The 23,783-nt window shown below is 43.3% G+C and overlaps 1 protein-coding gene across 1 annotated transcript in view; it reads right to left on the bottom strand.

Annotated features, from left to right (window-relative positions):
* Window positions 1-23,783, bottom strand: part of SARS2 (seryl-tRNA synthetase 2, mitochondrial) — a 278,053-nt gene that overhangs the window by 2,603 nt on the left and 251,667 nt on the right. Inside the window, exons 11-15 of the mRNA XM_086938739.1 lie at window positions 18,055-18,142; window positions 17,674-17,786; window positions 8,788-8,881; window positions 7,975-8,067; window positions 7,642-7,707 (exon numbers count right to left, since the gene is read on the bottom strand). Of these exons, the coding sequence (XP_086794865.1) occupies window positions 7,642-7,707; window positions 7,975-8,067; window positions 8,788-8,881; window positions 17,674-17,786; window positions 18,055-18,142 (454 nt within the window). The remainder of the gene's footprint in view (window positions 1-7,641; window positions 7,708-7,974; window positions 8,068-8,787; window positions 8,882-17,673; window positions 17,787-18,054; window positions 18,143-23,783) is intronic.

Here is a 23,783-nt window from a genome sequence, read left to right as displayed (position 1 = left end):
AGGTTTCTAGTGGGAATATAGTGTGGGGGCAGTTTTGTAGATGTGTCGAGCCTTCGTTACTGTAGACATTATGGCTAAAGCAGTGTGTCTTGAATTTGATCTTAGCATGCACTGAGAGCTTTAACAATGCTTTTAGGGCTAGTGTGGTATGGCCAACCAATTGAAAGTCAAGCAGCATCTTGGCGGTTTAATTTTGGAATCTGTTAAAATCGTTAATCAACATCTTTGGGAAGACCAAACAGTTCATCTTACAGTAGTCTGTGTGTCCCATCAATAGCCATCCTATTAGCCCATTTCACAGTTAAGAAACAGAGACAATTCCAATGTTTCCACCATTTAGGCACCAGGAGCTTTTCTTCTCCCATGGGTGCATTGGTGACGTTGGGCAAACTCTTTAAATTGATTCCTAGAACTCTCTGTATACCGGCATCCCTGCTTACCAATTACGCTGGATAAAATTGGTGCAGAACCAAGACGCCAGGCTTGTCTATGGTCAGCCTAAGTCTCACCATGTGAAACCTCTGTTGTTGAGCCTCCACTGGCTCCCCGTGACCCAACATTGACTTTTCAAATTAGGCTGGACGATCTACAAAGCCCTCTCTGATCGCGGCCCGACCTTTATCACCTCTAGAATACATTTGTATGTCCCCTCTTGCGACCTACGTTCTTCAAGTAGGAACCTACTGACCCCTTGTCTATTCAAATGCAAAAAAAACACGGAGGTCTAAGATTCTTGACCCTGGCACCTCAATTCTGGAACTCCCTCCCCCCGAACTGCATTGGGCCACCTCCTACACTCAATTCAGGAAATCACTTAAAACATGGTTATTCGCTCAAGCTTACAAGTAAACCCACTGCTATTGTACCTGCAACCGATTCCGCTCAGCGCCACAAAACCGCTCGGTGAACGTGCGCTTACAAATATTTTTAACATAACGTTCCTTGATGGATACAGATTTGAGAGTATTCTGTGTTCTTCTGGAAATGGATCCTACAGTGGACTAATAATTATGACAAGGAAGAAACACAAGTAAAATAGCAGGGATCGCGCAGAGCCTTGGGAGACACCCCACTGCAGTTCATGAGAGGAGGAGTTTGAGTCTGTTAGGCATATCAGTGGAATTTGGCCAGAGAGGAATGAAGTAATCCAATTTACAGCACCTTCAGAAATTCCATACTATTCTTCAATTCTGATAAGCATAATACTATGGTTGACATTCTCATAAGCTGCCAGGTGGTACAGGAAAATCATTCCAATTTGTTGGCCCTCATGATGAGAAATTCTTTTTTAATCTTCGTCGGATCAGATATGTTGTCCTTGCAGGACTGAACTGTAGATCATGTTGCACCTCTTCCTCATTTTCTTGTATTTTGTCTCTAATAATTAATTCTAGAATTTGCTCAGATATGGCAGATTGGAGAGTGGATATTAGTTGACCAGGAGTTTGAGGTCTGCTGTTGGTTTCTTTAGCAGGGTGGTGATAACTGCATGTTTCAGTCGGCCAGGGTCTAGGCCCATTGCACAGAGGAGTTGATTAGGGTGGGTATGTAATAGATTAGAGAGATTGTCTTAATGCTGGATGCAAGCAATGGTTTCCTTGGTGGATCAGATGCTTTGGTCAGTGCTAGAAGCTAACTTACACATTCCCTCTATGACTGAATTGAAGAACGAAATCATTTTGCTGCTCAAGACCCTTATTCAGGCTAAATCAGATTCATTTGTGGTTGGTACATGACATTAATCTAATATTAGTTCAGTGACACACTCCATGGTTATACGGGTACCATTGTGTTTGTGCATATCATGGATTAATTCAAATCTGTTTGCTCTCCAAATAAGTGTTATACATGAGCACATTTTGAGCTAGGAAGATGTCAATATCATTTTCATGATCGTCTTTATGGGGGAGCGGGCAAGGAAACGAATTTGTGTTATAGTGGTCCTATGACATGTAGTGTTTATTTCTATCCTTTGCTGGGGTCATCAATGTGCTGCATATTGATATTGTGAAAGATGAGAACCCTTCTCCTACCTCTTTAAGCTTGTTTTCATAGATTTTACAGCGTAGGTCAATGACAAAGATAGATGTTGGAGCGGAACCATGCTCTTCATGTGGACAGATGACAGCAAAGAGTTCAAGCTGGCTCTGATTGTTATTTCAGTATCTGATTTTGTTTTGGTGCTCGAAGGTTTAAAAAAAAAATCTTCAGACTTCACAGGACAGTTGCACTGACTCTGTGTTTAACATTGACAGAGCCTCCTGCAGCAAATCATTCTTGATTTTGAGGCAGACATTAAGAATTTGCGTGATTTCAAGTTCATTAATATTGAAAGAACAAATCTATCTTTCAAGATGGCTGTGTCAAGTCCGGAGTCTTGTTTGAGATATGGGTTGACAATGGCCTAGGAGGGATGCTGATATTTATCAATGGTGAGGACCTAAGACATCTTGGAGAAAGAGGTACCTGTTGTTCTAGTCACAAACTCAGAAATAATAAGAGAATAATTGTTCTTTCCTGCGAGTTATCTATTCTATCTTGGCCCAACTGAGGCAATGGAAACCACTCTAGAAGAATTGAATTTCACTTTGAGCACTCAACACAGGGGAATGAATTAAACAACCAGGTCAATGAATTTGACTTATTGACACTAATGTCCCTCTCCGCCCCAAACTGTAAAACCTGACTCCTACCTTCAAAGGGAGAGGTACCGGGTCTTTATAGACCATATTTTAATTTCTTCCTCCTCCCAGTCCCATTTTCAGAGGTTTACCATCAAGGACAGCGGTTACAGTGATCACAAACCCCTTTGTGTATACCTTTGCGGTGTATTTCTATCCAGAAAATCTAGGGGAAGGGTACTAGGAACTACGAGACCTATAGACGGTGGGCGCCGCCTTAAATGGTCCCAGATCGACCCATATGCATATACAGGTAGGTGAGAGACTCTTGTGTAGCCGCACTTGTCCTATGTGTCCAACCAGAGAGTCTACCAAGAGATGTTCTCAATGCTTTCAGCTCCATCTCACGTAAAGCAGGGGAACTCTTAAGGGCTCCAGTTTGTAAGGTATTTAATTCAAACCCAAGATGGTTTGATTCCTCTTGCTCAAAGGCAGCACATAAGTTAAAGGAGGCCCTGAAAGCTGTTCCGAGAAACCACCCAAACACACAGGCTTGTCGTTCAGGATACAAGCAGGCCCTAGCTACCCGTAAGAGAGCTCTGAAGGAGGCGGCATGGATGGAGCTGTTAGAGTCTAGTACTTTAAGGAATGGCACACGGTTTTGGGGCAATGCCAACAGACCTCTGTTCTCCAAAGATACAGGCAATACCCTAGGCTCCCACATCACATAAGAGGAATGGGTTGCCCACTTTCAATCCATGTTCAAGGGTTCTATGGGTCACCACGACCAGTCACCCCAGGCAAAAAACACTGACTATCTGGTCTTTGAGTTAACAGATAGAGGTGGGAATTGCGGGCCTTATCTGTAATAAGGCTCCCAGACCGGACGGCATTCCGCCGGACCTTTACAAATCGGATCCTTCCTTTTGGGCCCCGATCCTGGTGGCTGTATTGAATGCAGCGGCCAGGAACAGTAGCCCCGAATCCTTGGCCATCTCCACCATTGTACCAGTGTTCGAAAAGGGGGACCGAAACAGTACGCACTGTTACCCACCTATTTCTCTCATTGACTCTGTAACTAAGGTGGTGTGAGGGGTACTACTGCAAAGATTATCTTCATGGGCAGAGAAGCACAACATTAGCGCTGACACTCAATATGGGTTTCGTGCAGAGAGGTCTACTGTGGCCCAATGTTTAAACCTTTATTTGATCCTTGGCAAGTACATGATGGCCCGCCCAGGTACGATCTACATGGCCTTCATTGACCATGGACCTTTCCTCCGCGTTTGACTGTGTAAACCGGGTCAAATTGTGGCAGTCCATGAGGGCCATGGGGGTGGAGACACTATTGTGGACTTTCAAATGGATATGCAAAGGGATACCATGGAAAACAGCAGATATGCACAGGATCTTTGGGTTTCCATGGATTTCAATATTGAAAGAGGGGTGAGACAGGGCTGTATTTTGGCCCCCTTCCTGTTTATCCTATACATCATTGATCTTGAAGGAGCCTTGGTAGCCACAGGGCCGATTTTCCGCATGTGGGTCGTCGGGGTCTCCTCGTCCTCCTGTATGCGGATGATGCTGTCCTGATATCGAGAACCGCTAGAGGACTCCAATCTCTATTAGATGCATTCTTGAATTTTATGGGGTCCCGTGACTTAGCGATCAATAAATCAAAATTCAATGTTTTGCAGGTAGGGGCGCGTCCCACAAAAAAGTATTCTTTTTCCGTAGGTACTGCTAAGGTCCCCACAATGTCAGTTTTTTCATACCTGGGGGTCCTGTTGGATGATCGTCTGAAGTGGGGGGCCCCTTATTCTAAGGAAAAAGGGGTAGCTCATCCGAACAACTGCCGCTATTTTCAGCTTTTCTGCTAAGATGGGCAAGCGCCCAATTGCAGCCATGCTGAAAGTTTATCAGGCTAAGGGTGTGTCAACTGCATGTTATGGTAGTGAAGTCTTGGGGTATACCATAGCAGATGTGCTGCAGGTGGTAGCGAATAACTTTCTAAAGAGCCTGCTGGGAATGCCAACTGGTTTATCGAACCTGATAGCTCATGAATAACTGGGGGCCCCTTTTTTATGTGATACTCTTGCCTTGCATCCCCAAGTGTTTTGGCTTAAGTGCTGGCCAAACAAGGAGCTAAAGCTCACCCAGCAGATTCTAACAGACTGTATGACCCTGGAACATATGTCCAGAACTCCATGGTTGAAGTATGTTAGAGGTCGCTTTACAGAGTTTGGTCGCCCGGAACTCTTTTTAAAACCTTCAATCATAATAAAAAAGGACGTGGAACTGATCAAGAAAGCATTTATTTGCACAAGGAAGTTAGAAAAAGATGAACCGGAACTATGCAAACCAAACGTCTGTAAATTTCTGACCCTAAAAACCCACCCACTGATCGAGCCATACCTTTTGGAAACACTGACCACCTATGAGCGGTTTTTACTGTCCAGGTTTCGCCTCGATATTTTCCATCTTTTAATTGCTGTTCCGAAAGGGTGTAGCAGAGGACAGGTGTTAGCACCCTGTGACTGCGACAACTTGTCTCCACAGGACTTGCTACACTTCATGTTCCTCTGCAAATTCTATGAAGTACCTCACAGACATTTTTTACTCCCCCTTTTAAAGAGGCTTAACATTAATCAGGTTCGTCCAGAACTTTTGTATTTGCAGCTGTTGAAACCAGACTGTATAATCTTCATTGTAGGTTATCTGAAATCTTTGGTGAGAACCAGGGCCTGCCTGGAATATTGGTTATTTTAGGGGGAGGAGGTACTCATAGTCCCAAGGTATGTCTCTTGTGTGTTCTCTATTTTAAGTACAGAAATATATTTATCGTACTTGTCATATCTTATTCGTAACCTTTTTTGTTTTATGGCTATGAACTGTTTGTGAGAAAGTGCCATCTTTCTTGCATTGGTATGCCCCCACTTTTTGCTGAACTGCTGATGTGCTTTTACTGAGTGTGGCCTGGGCTCCTGCCAATCAGGTGCCCGGGGCCTGTGTTCCTTCCCTAAAACTGTGTTGAAATCAAAACCCAAATGGCATCTCTGGCCACCTATCTATGTCCAGAACCTTAACCTCACCAGTCGAGTACTCACCTGAAAGCAGATAACTCAATTTCCTTCCATAGGCTAACATTTACTGGTTTTCACTGAATTTTCTTCTAAGTGTCGATTTTTGCAACTTTAAAATATTCCTCTAAAATCAGCCGAAAAACGATTTCCGAAATACTCTCCTGGGATGAGGAGAGAAGCCAGTGCTGTACTCTCTAGTTCATTGCTGAACCGCGAAAGTAATCTTAACTGTACTTACCAGTTACCTGCATTTTCCTCCGTAGGAAACCATTGACTGTTTTTCTCTGAAATTTCTTTTAAGTGTCGATTTTCGCAAATTACAAATATTCCGTAAAAACCATACCAACTGCTGAAAAGTAAATACTTACCTGTCTTAGGTAGAGGTCCCAGTGCTGGATCTAGGAGTCCAGTACTGGATTACAAAAGTAACGAGAACCTACTTTACCTGTGACTTGGATTTCCTTCCATAGGATAACATTGCTAGTTTTTCTCTGAAAAGTTTCTAAGGGTCAACTTTGAAAATACATTAATATCCTTTAAAAAGTACAACTGTAACCAAAACGCTTTTACTTAACTGTTTACAGCTTAGGTCCCGGGACTGAATCCAGGATCCAGTCCTGTGGTTAGTAAAGTAATCCTGAAAGTAATCTATTGCATTTTTATAGAAAAACCCATTGAGTTCAATGTTAAATTGTGTTGCCTATTGCAACCCCAGTAACTATTGTACTTACTAAGTCTATTGCCTGTCTGCAAAGTAATTACCCAAAGTCACTCATATTGAGAAAAGTATATTTTGATACCTGTTGGTTCTAAAATAAAACAACTATATCTTTTGATATAAAAACAATTGGCCTAGGGTTCAGTTTTTTAGAGTGTGAAACCTTTTTCTGACTGAGTGTGTACAACAAATGCTTTACACTGTCCTCTGATACTGCCTTACTGCTCGACCAAGCTACCACATTAGAGAGTGAGGTCAGATCTGACTTTAACCTCTGTTATACCTCTAGGAATTGGGGACTCTATACACTGTACCTTACTTTGGTCCAGTACACAGAGAGCCACTTACTTACACTGTTAACTTTTTTTAAAGTACTTCTTTTATGAGATGTGTATGTATACTGTGGCTTTTATGGGTTTCAAACTGTAAAACCAAATAAAGTTTTATGAAATTAAATTAATTTCTTCACAGCTCTCGCAAAGAACAATCTATGAAAATAAGCCTAATAATTTTAGACACAAACAGATGGTAAGCTGAGCATTTCTTCTCCTTATGCTCCCGTGGAAGGCATGAACAACAAAAATGATGGTTGTTCTTTCATGAGAACCTTTTGTTAGATAGGTGGCATGGTAGAAAACATGTGTAGTCAATTACTGCTTCTCAGACAGAAAGGCCAAGGAAATCACAAAATAGAAGAACAGGTTTTGCTCTGCAGCCTAGCATACAATTCCTCCATACTGCTGCTGTCTCGAACTATGGTGACAAATGTCCTTGCAAGCACACACTCACTTTGTTTAAACATATAATTTCAATAAAAGACAGTTAGATGTAGCTTCTGCTCTAAATGGCAGACAATAACTAATGAAAAAGGGCACATTTACCTCTGCTACTGAAATAAAAATCAAGGTCAACAGCGTTTTTCATAACCATGAAAGGTACAGACTTTACAGAAAAACAAGGAAGCATCACAGGGTTAAGCACACAAAGAACCTTCATAGCGAGATGGGGTGATGGGGCACAAACAATCCCTAGCATTGGAAAAAAACAAATAAAAGACATAGGCCATAATGGTTCAATGGCAATGCGTTCAGTTAAACTATGGGTTCATGGAAAAAGTCTAGATTCAATGAAAATCCCACAGTCTTGAAACCCTGATGCACAGCTGTTATGTGGGCTTTTCAGTGACCACTAAAAGCCACAAACATTCAGACGGACTCACCTTCAACTGGTTGGATTCAAGAATTGCAATGATCATGCGGGGGACAGCACACGCTGTCCCATTCACCTGCGGAGAAAGAAGGCAGTGACAATGTGGTCAAAAGGAGTTAAATAGCACAGATAGGCTACTTGAAGAGGTAGAAAACAGCAGGGACATTCACAAAAGCAGCAAGGTTAAGTGATAATGGACAATCATAAGTGTGTTTGTGTAAAGGTGTGTTCATGCAGGAGTCACTACTTTCCTCAGTTCATTCATGCTCTATGTCCCATACCCACGCCCCCACTGTGCCGCCTTGATCGTTCTCCCTTGCCAGGGTTCGGGAAGCCTGCTTACAGTATGTGCGTATCGAAGATCCCCAGATGCTCCATGGTACATGATGTTCAAACGCCGGCTTTGGTAATCAGTGCAGTTGGAGGCACTGGAGATCTGATGAGGAAAAAATGAACGGGCTTATTAAAAAATATGTCCTGAGTGTCTGACACAGACAATCTAACACCTGTTATATGCAGCATAAGAGTTCTGCCACTGCAATCCAAGGGGTTGCATGGCTGCACCAAAGGACACATATTTCTAGCAAGTAAGAGCTTTCCTCCCTCTGCCTGAGAGGGTATCTTGCAATGATAAATGAATGTGGGATACTAAATAGTTTCGGAATGTTTCTTTTAGGGTAGCATGATAGCCCAATACCCTCCCCACTTGTCTGCAGTCCCAACAAATTGTCCTCGGGGTTCCTGCAGCAGCACCACAGCCCTGACATTCTTCGACTGCCAACACATTTTTTTAAACTAGTGCCTTTTTCCAACTAATACTCTTGTGCAACAGTTTGTCACTTTCACAAGGTCATGCTTTCACAGCTAGTGCAAAATAATTAAATTGTTGCAATATATTGTCATGGGTATATTGATTAAACTGTTTTGTAAAGAACTGTACAAACCAAACCACATCAAATAAAGACTCAAAACAGTATGCTGTGGTTCATTTGGCTCATCTGAACTGTTCTCGTGCCCTGCACCAAGAGCTACGAGCACCAGAGAATAATTTGGCCAGCATTAGAGTAGAGGATGCAACTGCAGTTGTCATGGTTTTTGTTTGCTCTTCTTTACCTTACTCAATTGGCCTATCCAGGGTGAAAGCTGTTCGTCTCACCTCTCCATACTTTCCTCTGCCAGGCATCCAGGCTTCAATGTCATATTTCCTATTCGCGGGTAGTCCCAACTCCTGTGTAGGCATATCTAGGACCCTGTATGCAATAAGGCAAAAGGTTTATTTACTAAAACAACACTAAATGTTCAGCTGGGATTAATAGCAAGAGCGGGCCTCACCTACATAAAACATACAGCAGCAATTCAAGGCTTCATTCTCCTAAACAAACACTTTAAAACTAGCTATATACAGGGTTCAGATTTAAAAAAGACATGGTGAAAGTGCTGATGTGTGTTATAAGAACCCAACCTTTCATAAACAGGGAACATAAAAGGGCTTGCGAGAAACCGTAAAATCTCCCGAATGGGGCAGGCAGACACGTTGGTTTCTGCTGATGTGTTGTAGGCCTCGATTGTCATCCTACAGGTAAAAATACTATGACCACTTCCGGGTTACAATCTCTCACAAGGCAACGTTCACAGGTACCAGTGTTTGAAACAGTGCATTGCTCTCAGAGAAGCAGAAAAAGCAGAATGTTTGGGCGTATTACAATCTCTAAGAAGTAGAGATAAAAAAGTTACTTAATATTTCTGGCGGATATAAAATCTTCCTGTTAATTCATCACCCTATGAATTCTCCCCCCAGGCTCCTGGTAGATCCGGAACACTTTTCCCTAGCTGTGACTTTCCAGCACTGTCATATTATTCCAGCTACAAATCACACCCCAGCATGTGATATCACTACAGTATATTAGCAGCAACCGTCATCCTTGCGTCAGTTCCTGAATCTTTCTTGGTGCCTCCTTGATTAACAACATCAACAAATAAAGCAAGTAATGATAATCATAACACACACTCATTGGGGAGGAGGGCGGGCGCTGTAGAATCTGCAGGAAGATCACTCACCCATGAGAAATATTGTTGTAAGTAACTTTTCCTACTGATGGATACATCTTCATGCAGATTCCTCACGAAAAGCAGCATCTCCGTGGGAGGCCAGATTCGGGAATGTCTGTTAACTAAGGAAGTCATACAACATAGCACAGGCAAAGCACTGCTTTACTTCATGTTTAGTAGAGGTATATAGAAGAAGGATGACCATGTACAATCCCTGCAGTTGTTGGTTACTGGGACAGATCTTTTGACTGGGTGTGAGTGTTTGATTGATTCAGATGCTCCGTCCATCACCACCCCCTTTTGTGCCGCTTTTGGCCGCCATAAGTGTGTCAGGGTATGCTCAGACGTGAGTCCCTTGCTCACTTTGCCACTGGATTCAAGCAAGCCGGGCTGAAGACGGCTGGAATGCCTGAAACCGGTCCTCGGAAGCTTGTTTCCGGTCCAGGGAAGGCATGGCTTGGCAGTTCGGGCTGGACTGTTCCCATGAGGCACAGGGTCAGACTGATTTGCATATAGCCATGTCTGAACTGGGGTGGCAGAGTGGGCTAAAGAACGGTGATGGATTAAACCCAGATCTTTTGACTGGGTGTGAGTGTTTGATTGGTTCAGATGCTCCGTCCATTACCACCCCCCTTTGTACCGCTGTTGGTTACTGGGACACCTCCAGAAAGAGCAATGGAAGCCACCATGGCTCCTGTGAAATAAGCACAGATGCCCAACATAGGATCTTTCTCCTCGAGCAAATCTTGATGTGGAAGAGGTCCCAAGCACAAAATGATGTGCTTCATCACCTCATTGTCCTCTGCTCCAGCGAAGCCCACAAAGTGCTGATCATCAACTATCCTGTCACATGTGGTCAGGGTAGTATCATACCAAGGCCTGGGATCCAGCCTATGCAGAAGTTCCACATCCCTAACTGGATGTGGAGGAGGAAAGAAGATGAAACAGTGATAGACTGTACCATATAAAAAGCAGAAACAACCTTGGATAAGACGGATGGGCTGGTACGAACTCCATCTTATCCAGGTAGATACTGTGAAGGGTGAACAAACAGAAAGAGCCTGAAGTTCTCCAAGTCTACGAGCAGAATTAATTACTGCCAACAGAACTGCCTTTAGAGTAAGATGCTGAACCAGCGAACTGTGTATTGGCTCAAATGTAGATGCCATCATGAAAGTCAATACAAGGTACAAATCCAACTGAAGCACATAAACCACAGTGGGAGTTAGCAAGTAAAGCAAAACTTTAAGAAACCACGCTACTAGTAGGGACATAAGCAGGGAACATTGGTCAAGAATGCAAATAAATGCGGAAACAACTGCCAGGTAGCCTTTAATCCCAGCCACAGATATATCCAGCTGAGCAGAGAACAATGCAAACCATAATACACTGGAAAGGTGAGAATTAAAGGGTCGAATGCCTTTCTCACTCACAATGAATAAACTTGTTACAGGGGTCTGTGCAGATAGATTTGGTAGCAGACTTCTTGGCCACCAAGATGACCTATGTGACCTGATTAGGATGGAAAAAGCATTGTGGAAGGTACCGCTCAATTACACGCCTGCAACTGAAGCATGGTGGGCTCGGGTGGTGGATCTCACCATCCTGCAACAAACACAGGTCCTCTGTGTTAAATTAGGAAGCAGGCAGCTGAATGTTAAGTGGCAACATATTGGTGTACCAGATACTCCTCACTCAGTCTAGAACATTAGAAACAGCTGCGCCTGATCCTCTTGCACTTCACGCAGTAGTTTGGACAGAAGTGGGATCAGTGGATGTATGCATAGGAGGCCCAGAGACCAGATGAACCTGAAAAACATCCCCCAGAGAACCATTAGGAGGGAAGGGTATGTCAAGTGAGGGCCCTTCAATGTTCTGGGTCTTTTCTAAGAGATCTTCAAATAGAGATCAATATCCAGGCCCCTTTCTGGAGTCACCTGCCACAGTCATGTCGGGATGCACCTCCCACCTGACCTTCAGTGAGAGGTGACTTAGTGCATCCAGTCTCACATTGATGGAGCCTGCAAGATGAGCCGCTAACAGGCAGGTTCCTTTTGTTGCATTCACCTTCACAAGTGAATTTCCTCCCTACATAAAGTCCAAGGTCCCACACCACCCTGTCTGTTGCTATATTTGACAGTAGTGGGAATCCCCATTAGAACCTTGGTGTTGTTTCTCAAGGCAGAAAGAAGAAAGGCCTTCAAAGTGAAACAACTGCATGCAACTCAAGGATATTTATGTGTAGGAGTTGCTCTGGCGTAGTCCAAAAGAACTTCACCATGCTGTCACACAGATGAGCACTGTCGCATAGCAAAACTGCAGCTGTGACCACAGTAACTTTAACTGGTGGGGCTAAATTGGCGGCCCTCAACAAGTTTGGAGGGACCCACCCACCAGTGCAGATCCTGATGCACTGAAGATCTGAAATGGAGTGGAAAGGCTTTGCCAGTGCTGAAGCACGGTCACATCAGGGATCGCTGGTAATTGTATCTGCCTTCCTGCATGAGGCGCCAATAGGATGCAAAAGTTCATGATCCCCAGCAAGTGTATAACCTATTGATGCAGGGTCAAAATTGGCGACAGAAAATCAAATTCATCACCTGAATATCTTTGATCCACTATGGAGGAAGGAAGGCCTTCATCTCAATTAAAAGTACCACACCAGAAGGAATATAGTGGTGGGGAGAAGAAGGGAAAGATGTAGCCACTGGGAATTACCTGCATGACCAAGCAATCTGTTGTGACCTTTGCCCGATTGATGACAAAATATGAGTCTCTCCCTTCCACCGGAAGATAGTGCGGAGAAGGGAAGGAGTCAGAGGGGTTTATAAGTGGCAGAACCTGCAAATGATGCTGGAGGCTGGATCTGCTGATGCGGCTTGTGATGTTGTCCTCTAGATCCACTTCGGCCGTGAAATGAGTGGTACGGCTGTCTCTGAAGCACCTGCACTGCTGTATAGTAACCACAGAACTTGCAGAACTGCTTGCAGAACTGTGGGGAGACTAAGGTGTGAGTTGCAGACCTGCTGCTCTTGAAGTGTCATAGGGAGGGGTCAGCCTCTATAAAAATACACTCACTGTCAAAGGAAATGTCCGTAAGTGTAGCTTGGATTTTCCAGAGAAGCCAGTGGAATGCAGCCAGGAATGCTGACGCAGCGTGCTAGCCTTGTTCACATATTGAACGATGTTCGCAGAATCTAAGCCACACTTTAAGATCTACTTTGAGGCATTCAGAACATCATACAGAACTTTTTTTTCATATGGTCTGGCTTTAAAAACTGTGTTTTGCCAGCTCATATAAAGTATGAAGATATTGGCCTAGAAGGCAGGAGTCATTAGCAGTGCAGAGTGCCAAACTGCTGAGGTAAAACATTTTCTCACTAAGGCATCAAGTTACTTGGATTTCCTGTCCGGGTGTGCCTTTGGAAAGGCACTGGCATTCTGTTTCAATGACTATGTCTGAACAACCACACTCTATAGTGATGGGTGAAAACAAAAAGTGTAGAAAACCTGGAGCGGATCTACGGCACAAGGCAATCGGTCTGGACTGCTAGACCTGAAAAGGTCTTCTCCCATGCAGCTATGGGAGGCTCTGGGAGGGCATTATTAAAAACAAGTAACGTCGCTGTCACTATGTTTGATTTCAATTCTCCTGAAGGTAAAAGCATTTCCAAGGCTTTTTCATCCGAGGTGGGGGCAGTGGGATAGAGAATGCCACCTGCTAGCGACGTATCCACTCCACTGCCATTTTGTAAGTGCAGATATGTACCAACATCTGTATTTTAAGAAGGCAGGAGATAACCATCCTCTGTTCGGCCATAGTCTTTGTCTTCCATAGCATAGCCAAGGCATCTTAATCTGAGCCCAGCCTTTCCTCCTAATGGGCAAATCTCTGGGCCTGAGGGAGGGGCTCATAACGCTGCATATAAAAATAAACCAAGCAGATATTTTTCTTCTTATATGATCCCACTTTTTGCAAGATGCCCCCTGTCCTTCCCCCCTAGTTCACTTAGAGGTTTGCTTCTTCCTCATTACCATGATTATACTCACTATGCTGCCCTACCCTTCTCTCTTCCCAACGTAGTATTTTCAGTCTTTCTTACCTTCTTTTTCTCTGTTCTTCCCTTCCTCTCTTTACTTTCTTTCTTCTACAGTTTATTCTCACATCTCCCACTTCCTTTTTCGACCTCTCCTAAATATTATCTATAAGCATTGTTTGCTGTTGGTGCGTGTATCACAATCAGTATTTGTATCGTTTTTTGGGTGTAAGCTGAAACAGTTCTTAATTTTATCAGTAAAAGAATTTATACATAAAACAAAATAATGAACTTTGATTTTTTATTTTGCTGTATAGATAATTGTTTCTACTATCCACTCATTGGCAAATATGTGATGTTATTCCGCGGGATAATATCCCACATACCATTACTCCACATTTTTTATAATGCAAGTGCGTTTACTCCGACCTACCATGACCCCGCAAACATTTACTCCGCATATGCCTTTACCACGCATGTCATTACAAAGAAAAGGCATGCATGGTGAAGGCATAGACTTTGTAAAAGTACTATGTGTATATGTATATATACATATATATTCATCACACACAGGTTGCCCCCAAGGAAGAGCCTCCAGGTAGGTGATTGAAGCATTGTCTTTAATGAAACACAGCAGCGCACATTAAACAAACGTGCTTTCAAAAGTCAATGGCACCCCTGCCATACGCGTTTCAGGTTTCCCCTTCGTCAGTGGCTGAAGGTGCTGCGAGAAACCAGGTCACATGTGCAACTCATTTAAATAAGTAAACCTGTCCCAGTGGGCGTAGCGGTTACTACAGCATTCTGGTTACCGTAGTTGCAAAATAAAGTTATTATTCCAGTGAAGTGTTCCCCAGAGTCTCAGTGCTGCAAATTATCATCCGAGTGGATAGAAAACAACCGATTGTTCTTGGGCAACCTGTGTGTGATGAATATATATATATATATATATATATATATATATATATATATATATATGAAGAAAGCATCTCCTCTCAAACGAAAGAAGCAGGAGCCTCGAAGGGGATTTGCAGGACAACACCCTTTATTTCAATAAAATGGCGAATGCATTTCGGCCGGATTGGCCTTCGTCAGCGCCTGCGGTGAGTAATGAGGAAGTCCTGGCATTCTGCAAAGCATAAACACCCAGCCGCACTCTGATAGGTGCCTAGTGTTAGCTCCGCCCCTCATTTAGGTAATGTTGCAGCCGGTCCGAGAAAGTCAGCGGACTCCATTTCCCAGGATACACTGTGAACTCCCAGGTAAGTATGGCTGAGGGACGTTCTTGATACAATACAAGAAAAATAGCAGGGGTTGGGTGAAATGCAGGACGTGAGCCGCAAAAGAAACTGGTGGTGCTGCCTCGAGTCCCCGTGCCTCACCTACCGAAGGTCCAAGTGGCAAAATCACAGGGGGGGGGAGAATAATGCAACCCGCCCTGGCAGAGGCAAATGTCTCAATTAGCCAATATATATATATATACACACATATATATTTTGTTAATTAAAAAAAATATATTTTATTGAATTGAATTATTTATATATAGCTTTTGAAAAACTTTTCAGCTGAGTCTTGATGCGAAAATACCTCTTCCGTGTCTAAGGTCATGTGACCGGGAAGTGAGTGTCAGGGAGGCGGGGACTTACATTCACTGCATAAAAAAGACAAAAAAATGTAATGGCTCTGCATGTGATCAAGGGCTCTAGTAGCTCAAAACGCGTCATGGCTGTTTTCCTGTGCCAATAAACTATTCTTGGCCAGATCCTGTGGTCCGTCTCCTGTTGATAGCTTCGCCGATCTTAAAGTGTTTGGAGGTTGCTTAAGGAGTTTCCTGTTCATATAATATATATATTTTTATGTCTTTTTTTTTAATTAGCCTGTACACCCTAAAAAAAATCCCACCCTGGTCCCTTTAAATACCCCTGCACCCCATAATCCTAACTCACCCTTACTCCGTAAAATACCCCAGCACCCTTAAACAATAACCCATCCTGACCCTAAAAATACACCCTGCACCCCAAAACCCAAACAAAGCCCTTAACCCTAAAAATACCCCTGTACCCCAAACCCATACCTAGCCCTGAACCCTAAAAATACTCCTGTACCCCAAAACCCATACCTAGCCCTGAACCCTAAAAATACCCCTGTACCCCAAAACCCAAACCTATCCCTGAACCCTAAAAATACCCCTGTACCCCAAAACCCAAACCTAGCCCTGAACCCAAAAAAAACCATACCCCAAAACCCATACCTAGCCCTGAACCCTAAAAATACCCCTGTACCCCAAAACCCAAACCTATCCCTGAACCCAAAAAATACCCATGTACCCCAAACCTAGCCCTGAACCCTAAAAATACCCCTGTATCCCATACTCAAAACCCTCCCTGAACCCTAAAAATACCCCTGTACCCCATAACCCAAACCTATCCCTGAACCCTAAAAAAAATAATCTAATAAAATAAATAATGATAAAATAATAATAAATATAAAATACCCCATAACCCCTAAAACATATATCCCACCCTTAAAATACCACTGAACCCCTAAAACATATACCCCAACACCCCCAAACTAAAACCATATACTTACCTTAAACTTAAATATTAAAAACATATGCTTTTACCATTCATGCTTTTACAACGAATTTCGTTGTAAAAGCATGCGTGGTAAAAGTATATAAGATATAATGCCATGCGTTATAATTGCATTGCGGAGTGATGGTAGTTTTGTTGCAAAAGTATGCGGAGTGATAGTATGCGGGATGAAAGATTTGTTGTAAAGGTGTTTTACCCTCATTGGCTGCGCCTGCAAAAAGGCCCATGCAAATGTGGGATATCACATTAGCCAGGTTCAACTTTGTCTTCAGTGTTGGAGTCTATGGAGATGTGACATTGGGAGGCATTTGGATCAGAGCTGCCAGAGTCACCAAGCCCAGCCTCCCTCCTGGGGAGGGGGCCAGGTGGTGGCAGCACAGTCCTGAAGATATCCAGCATTCCAAGATGTATTTCCTGAACAAGGTTGGCAAATGGACCAGGAAACTCCAGTCTCACCTTTTTCGATGCAAGAGTCTTGTTCAATGATGAGGGAGAGTCTGGCATCTGGGAACAACACTGAGACTCTGAAGGGTCCAAAGAGCAAAACCGTTTTCTGGTGGAAGAAGACTTCTTCCTACAGTGCTGCCTTTTTTGTCTCTTAGCAGAATGTTCCCAGGCAGGCAACTTTTCTGTAAGAGAGGGCGAGCACTTGGGTCTCTCCCTACAGGCCTTATTCAAAAATAACTTGTCTGCCTGCTCGCTGATGTACTTTGAGTGATGGAGGCCCAGGGTCAATAGATGGTGTCATCATGCGCTGACCCCAGACACAATATGCTCATATCATAGGGGGTCAGAGAAAGATATCGTCTTGTAATCTCTTTAACAAGGCTTGAAACCAAAAATCTTGAGTGAATAAATTTGACCTATTGTTGGGGAAAGCTGAGAAAATGTTATGTTGGCGACGACAGAGGAACAGACCACACCAAAAGACATGGAAAAATAGGAACTGCAGCCAGTTGACTCCAGTGTTGTCAAGTCCGGAAGTTAAGTCGAAGATGGAGCCGCAAGGTACCACCTATTAGTGCTGTATGAGCACAGTCACAGTTGTTGTCATGTATTACCCACATAGACTTCTTCCAAATTGATAAAGACTTTTCTACATTACTGCTGGAAGCCCCGCCTGACTCACTGAAGTTCTCACGGCTGGCTATCATGTATGGGGTGGCCATTAATGTAATCTTGTCTGATACGGTTACTTTTACAGCACCAACAATATTAGTAGTTTAGAATTATTTTCATTGAACATAAGTAGCTCTTATTACAGAAAATGTTGGAAACCCCTCATTTAAAGGCGGAAGTGTATCTATAGCAGCCCCTGTTCGGAGCAGTAGAAGCAACATTTGTGGACAGATAATGACTCACATGTAATGAAGTTCCAAGTCTGAGAAGATCTCCTTCTGAAGAGTAACAAACTCATCTAGCAGCTCCTGGCTCTCTGCTCCACTCTCATTCGCGGTCACTGCAAACATCTCCACCTGGTCACACAACAGAAAGAAAGATGGAAAGGGAAACAAAAAGTGTCATTAGAGTCTGCACACATGTGCATCTACATATGCATGTTTAAGAAGCCTTACACACTGCGCTGAATATGAGCACATGTGATGGCCACTAAAGAGTATGTACTTGAAATGATGCAATGACATTCACTTGTGGTGGTGTAGTAAACTTGGGAGAGTGGTGCAATCAATTAAGACCTGGTGTTCCTGTGACGCAATCTCTCCCGCACTTGGCCCTCTGACCTACCTTGGTGAAGTGATGGACCCTGTAAAGACCCCAGGGTTCTCGGCCAGTATCTGTCTCAGCTCTATAACAGGTACTGCAGCAAACAGTCCTAGAAGAGAGACCAGGGAAAGAAAGAGAGTAAATGTGAAATGGTCACTGACCAAAGAGATGAAACAATAGACTGAATGACTACTAACTGACATCTCATAGAAGAGAAGAACCAGAAGCAAGCACAGAAAAGCAGAACCTACAATACAGAGTAGGCATCCCGCCCAGAAGCAATTAAGAATGGTGCCATAACAAGGAAGGAAAAGTGAACACTTCAAAATATTGCAAATTACTGCCACATCTTTTAAAAATGATAGGAGAGTACAGCAGAGAAGGGCAAAACCCTACTGAAAGTGGCCAAAGCCTGCACTTTTACATGTGTGTATCACTGTCCCCTGGAACCCTGCAACATCTGACCAGGAAGACAGTGTTCTCCTAAACAAACTGCACTATTCTAGAAGGAAAGATGTGGCATTTCAGTTAAATGAGTATGCGTATATTTCACAAATGAGGTAAGATAGGCATAGGCACAGTAGTTTCCACTGAATAATATTCTTATGGTAAGAATGATTTCCTTGCACATTTGTGAGAGCCATCCACTCTTGGGCTCTGATGAATTGTATTACCTGTGCACATCTGTAACACAATAGAATTGTTTGTAAATCCATCTTTGATTCCTTGGTTTCTGTAACCAGATATATGGAGTGATGAAGCTGCAACAGGGAGCAGTTGAGAATTTGGAAAGAAAAGCAACTCCAAAGCAGAGGATGGAAGTTGAAATGATCTGACTGGATCCAGCAAAACAGTTCGTAAGCATAGCTTGGCCAAAATGAACACTAGCTTTAGAACATGTGCTAAGAGTTTAGCAATTACAAAAGGCATGAGGAATATACCAACTTGAATAGGGATAAAGGTCAGGGGCCGTCAATTCGGTCATGGATCCTGAAAGAAAAACCCCTCTGGTGTGAGACAATAGTCAGGTTCTAGAGTTTTGAACATCCCAGTCTGAAGGGTGGTGGGGAGCACACCCGGTTAGATCTCCTCAGCTACATGAGGTAAAGTGGGTCGCACCACCGTCAGAGAACAGAGGAACATCAAGGTGTCTCTAGCTCTCCTACATGATCTCCGCCAGGTTGAAAATGTTAAGAGCCATGCTATGCTGCCAGAGAAACCCCTATCTGCTGGGGGATGGAGAACTATATATATGAAAAATAACATTAAAAATAGGAGTTGAAGTGAAATAAAAACCAGAAAAAAAAACAGAAATTCACCAGTTCAAGTTTAGAACACTTACTATAATCTGTACCTTCGTCATGCATTACTTATGACTTCACTTATTACATCACTCAAGACAATGTTAAATGATGTAAATGATAACATCTCCAATTACACCATGTATGGCATCACTGAAGACATCATCGATTTAAAAAAAAGGACAATGTTAATAAAGGGTCTCCAATCATACCATAGTCAAAAATTACTGTGATTACATGTGTCGGTCCATATAATAGATATGTACTAGAGCCAAGTGTGGTTGGGGATGGCGGTGGTCAGATGGAGCATGGTTTCCCTACAAAGATATTGGCACAAATAGTACTGCTTCTTAAACAAGGTAAAGCATGACACACCCGGTGTGGGATGCAACGGGACGTTTTAAAGTATGTTCTGCCTAAGTGGGAAAGATTCTTGCCAAACATCTTTGAGAAAAGTCAAAGATTCTGTTCACAAACGATTATCCATTTGTAAAAGTTTGGCCGCAAACCCCAGTGAAAAAATTGTCAAAGTCGCTATACATAGCTACCATCAAAGTGGATGTTAATTGAAGATTTATAAGGTTTTCATATTTAATGCAAACTTCCATTAAGTTTTTGAGTGATTTTACACTGTTCACGAAAATACGATGCAGGGGAGACCACTTACACATGTTTTAAATCACAGCGCTATTTTAATCATGGCTCTCAAGTTGTATGTAATCCTGTTCATCACAGCAAGGTGTATAGTATACTTTCCAAAACGAATAAGAGTTGTCCATTGCACCTTGAAGAAGGTGTCTCATCATTGACTAATGGATACATTTCAACCTTTTGATTGTCAATTTTTAGTCTTGTGAGTTTTTTGAGTGTTCCAATTTAGATGAATTAATAACAAACCCTTTGTTCATTGGTGGTCAACAGTATATGCTGTCCACTATTCTAGTGGGCACCTTGCACCAGTCCAAACGACCGTTATTGATGGTAGGTTTAAAGACAACCTTTATAGAAAGCTATCTTAGTGGTAGCTGTGGAGAGCAGCCTTCAGGTTAAGTCTTGAAGGAATGTAAAGCAGCTTGTTTTACCAGTCTATAATCTCATGAATGACCAAATGAAAGGAGAACCACACCAGGTATATATATATATATATATATATATATATATATATAAAAATTATATGTATTTATTCTAAACACACCCCTCTAGTCTCTTTATGAGGCTAGAGGCAAAAGTACAATACAATTACTTAATTAGCACACAGTAAAGTAGCACAGTATAAGTTTTGCCCTAAGGGCCTCACAAACCATATACTACTAAAGTGGTATAAGAACCACGAGGGACATAGAAACAAGGCCTAGGGCCTGTAGAACTGCTGGGGCAACCAGGAACCACCCAAGGTAGGGACACAGGAGACCCACGGGGGACGCGTGCAGTGTCTAAACACAGCCTTCTATGTAGAAAGTTGCGGTTAGAGTTTTAAAGATTAAGGACACTTAGGAGTGGACTAGGAACAATCCCCTTCAATACTGGACACTTCGAGAGGCAAGACCCACAGGAGTACCGAAGTACTCGTGTTACATCACCCAGGGAAGCCAGGTGCATGGGTGTCTTTTAGTTTTGGGTTTCATCGTCGTTTCCTATGGAGAGCTGCAAAGAAGTGCTGCAGGCGACCAGATGAAGAGTGTCCGGATGGATCCAAGGGTGGATCGAAGATATGAAGAACCTGAAATCAGAGAGGAGAGAGTCTGGGTCCCTTGCCAGTGACCAGGGAAGCAACAAGAAGATGCCAGCCGAGGTCGGGTGATTTCAGGTGATGTAGGTGATATTTGACTCTTCAGCCACGAGGACCAGGAGGTGTCGACGACAACCAGTAGCTGGATTCTAGCTGCCCCACGTTGGATGTGGAGTGCTGCAGCGTCGGTATACGGATTTAACCCAACAAACCTTGCAACAGCAACCCACGCAGAATGGAAAGATTGGCTTCGGTACATAACCGCAAGGTCTGAGGGACTCACCCTTTGGAGGGGAGTCAGGGCACGTCTGGAGCAACCAGGAAAGCCCAAGAAGCAAAGGATATTCCTTCGTGGGGACCTACCAGACATGGGATCGCGAAGGGGCCTCAAGCAGGAATGCAGGAATGCAGGAATGCAGGATGCGGGCCCAAGGAACACTCGTGGAGTGTAGGTCGACAAGCTTCAGTGCAAAAGGTGCTCAGGGCTTTGTCTACAAGTAGCCCAATGCAAAACTTCGGGAAAGCTCGAGATGTCGACACACTAGCAAATGTGCTGGATGTCCAGGAGTTCCGGTCCCACGTCTCTCGTGATGGCTACAGGTCTCGGCTTTGCTGGGGACTCGTGTCGGCCTCGGAGATGTCTGGAAGTCCGTGTCCTGTGTCACAGATTCTTCGGGAACCGGCGGGAGCCTCGAAAATGCAGACTGGCAAGATTCTTCTTTGGTGCCTGTTCGAACAGGGGAGTCACTCCTTGACCCCAAGGGAGATTTCTACAGTCTTCTAGTCGAAATAAAATGTCGAAGGTCCAAGATATATGTTGCAGAGTTTCATCCAGGGTAATCTAAAGTCCTAGGGACTGGGTTCCTATACTTATACTAAGTTTAGGGGATGGACTAACTCTAAGGTCCCACCTATGGGAGGACCTGGGGAGGGGGTGGTTACCTCCCTTCCTCTTTGTCCACTTTCGCGCCAGAGCTGGGGCTGAGTGCTCCTGCAACTGGTTTGAACTGGGAAATGCACGGGGACACCTTGTGTGCCCTAGGCACTGTCTGAAAAGCATTCAGTGAATGCACCCACCCTGCCCCAATACACTAAAGCCTGTCTGGGGAGGTAGTTACACAGGACATGAATCCTATTGTCCAGGCCTCCCCTGCAGGAGTTATGTCCAGCAGCAGGAGGTCAGACTCGTGTCTGGGGCAGCAGCATCCATTTTGTGATGCTGGGGCTCTGTTTAACTTTTACTGGTTAGATCAGTGTGTACATATCTTCTCCCTCTAGACGGGTGGAATGCTACCCCCGTCAACAGGACTGGCTCATGCTAGGGCACCCTCTCACACAAAACCAAGCACTCTGCCTCCAGGATGGTCAAGGCCTGCCATAGGAGTGACTTATAGGTTCATATGGGTCTGTCTTAAAAGGTAGATATAGGTATACTATATCTAAGTAAGGGGTGGAAGCACCACCTTTCACAGGCTGCAGTAGCAGACCTGTGGTGTCATTCTGTAAGGCTTCCCAGGGGGTGGCATAATACATGCTTCAGTCCCTGGTAGGCCTCTGGGGTACCTATGCTTTGGTACATAAGGTACCATATACTAGGGACTCACAAAAGTGACCCAGTAACCAATTTGGAGTGTACTTAATGTACATTCAATCGGTTTAGAGAGGGAAACAGATATGCTTTGACCCTGGATAGCAGGATCCCAGCCGAACTAAGTCAAAAACCATCAAAACACCAAGCAAAAAGTGGGGGTAACCATGCAGTCAGATTCCACCTTCCTACAAACCTTTAAAACGTATGTGAACCTATTTAAATCTAAAGAGGCTTATGATGCCTTAGGTGAGTGGATACAAGCAAAAAGAGGTTGCCTTTCAATAAATGTGGGTAAGTTGACATTTATTCCATCTCTATTGCACAATATCCAAAATAATGTCCACTATTTCTTAATTACTTTTAAAGGATTGTTCTCATTTGTCATCACTGGTGAAATTTAATATTTCAAGAGTCATGTAATATGTGAGGTCATAGCAGTGTGCATGACAGGGGTGCAAGTTATAGTTAGGCTACTAAATTATAAATGTTGAATTCCAGGTATCTTTGTTTTTAAACAGAAGTTCTTATGTTTACAATATTCTAAGTTGAGCATTTTTTAATTTTGAGACTCCAAAGTACCACAACACTACATTGCTTTAACTACATTGCTCTAACTTTTAATCTCTTCATGCCCACCCAAGCACCTTTTTTAAACGTTAATTCTCAAAAACCACAGAATGGATTTACACCACATTACAAGTAAAATTCTAACTTTGTACCAAATTTGGTGCAATTCCGTTCAGTTGTTTTTCAATATCGGAGAACAAACTTTCATAATGAGATATATGAAATCTTGGTCTGGGGAACGCCCCTTTTTTTGACACCTGTACAGGTCAGGGCAAAATGTTCCACAAAGGAGCAAAAGTGGATGGAGTTTTGTTTCTGAAGTTGTGTGCAAATTCTTCAAACGTTGAACAGGTTAGTTACTAACAAAACAAAAAATGCATTTGCTGTGGAAAGTCTGAGATGTATAGTGCCACCCCTGCACCTTCTTAGGGGAGTGTAGACAGGGAGGGGCCGAGACGAGTCCCGCTTAGCTTTCTTCGTTTTTTTCTTTGACTTTGAGAGGACAATGATCGAGACAACACCTGGATCTCTCATGGGACCAAACTTTTGATTTGGACTAGTC

This window comes from Lissotriton vulgaris, chromosome 9 (assembly GCF_964263255.1).
Source record: "Lissotriton vulgaris chromosome 9, aLisVul1.2, whole genome shotgun sequence".
NCBI classification, from domain to species: Eukaryota; Metazoa; Chordata; class Amphibia; order Caudata; family Salamandridae; genus Lissotriton; species Lissotriton vulgaris.
Note: the sequence above shows the minus strand (reverse complement) of the source record. Positions and strands in the feature narration are given on the sequence as shown.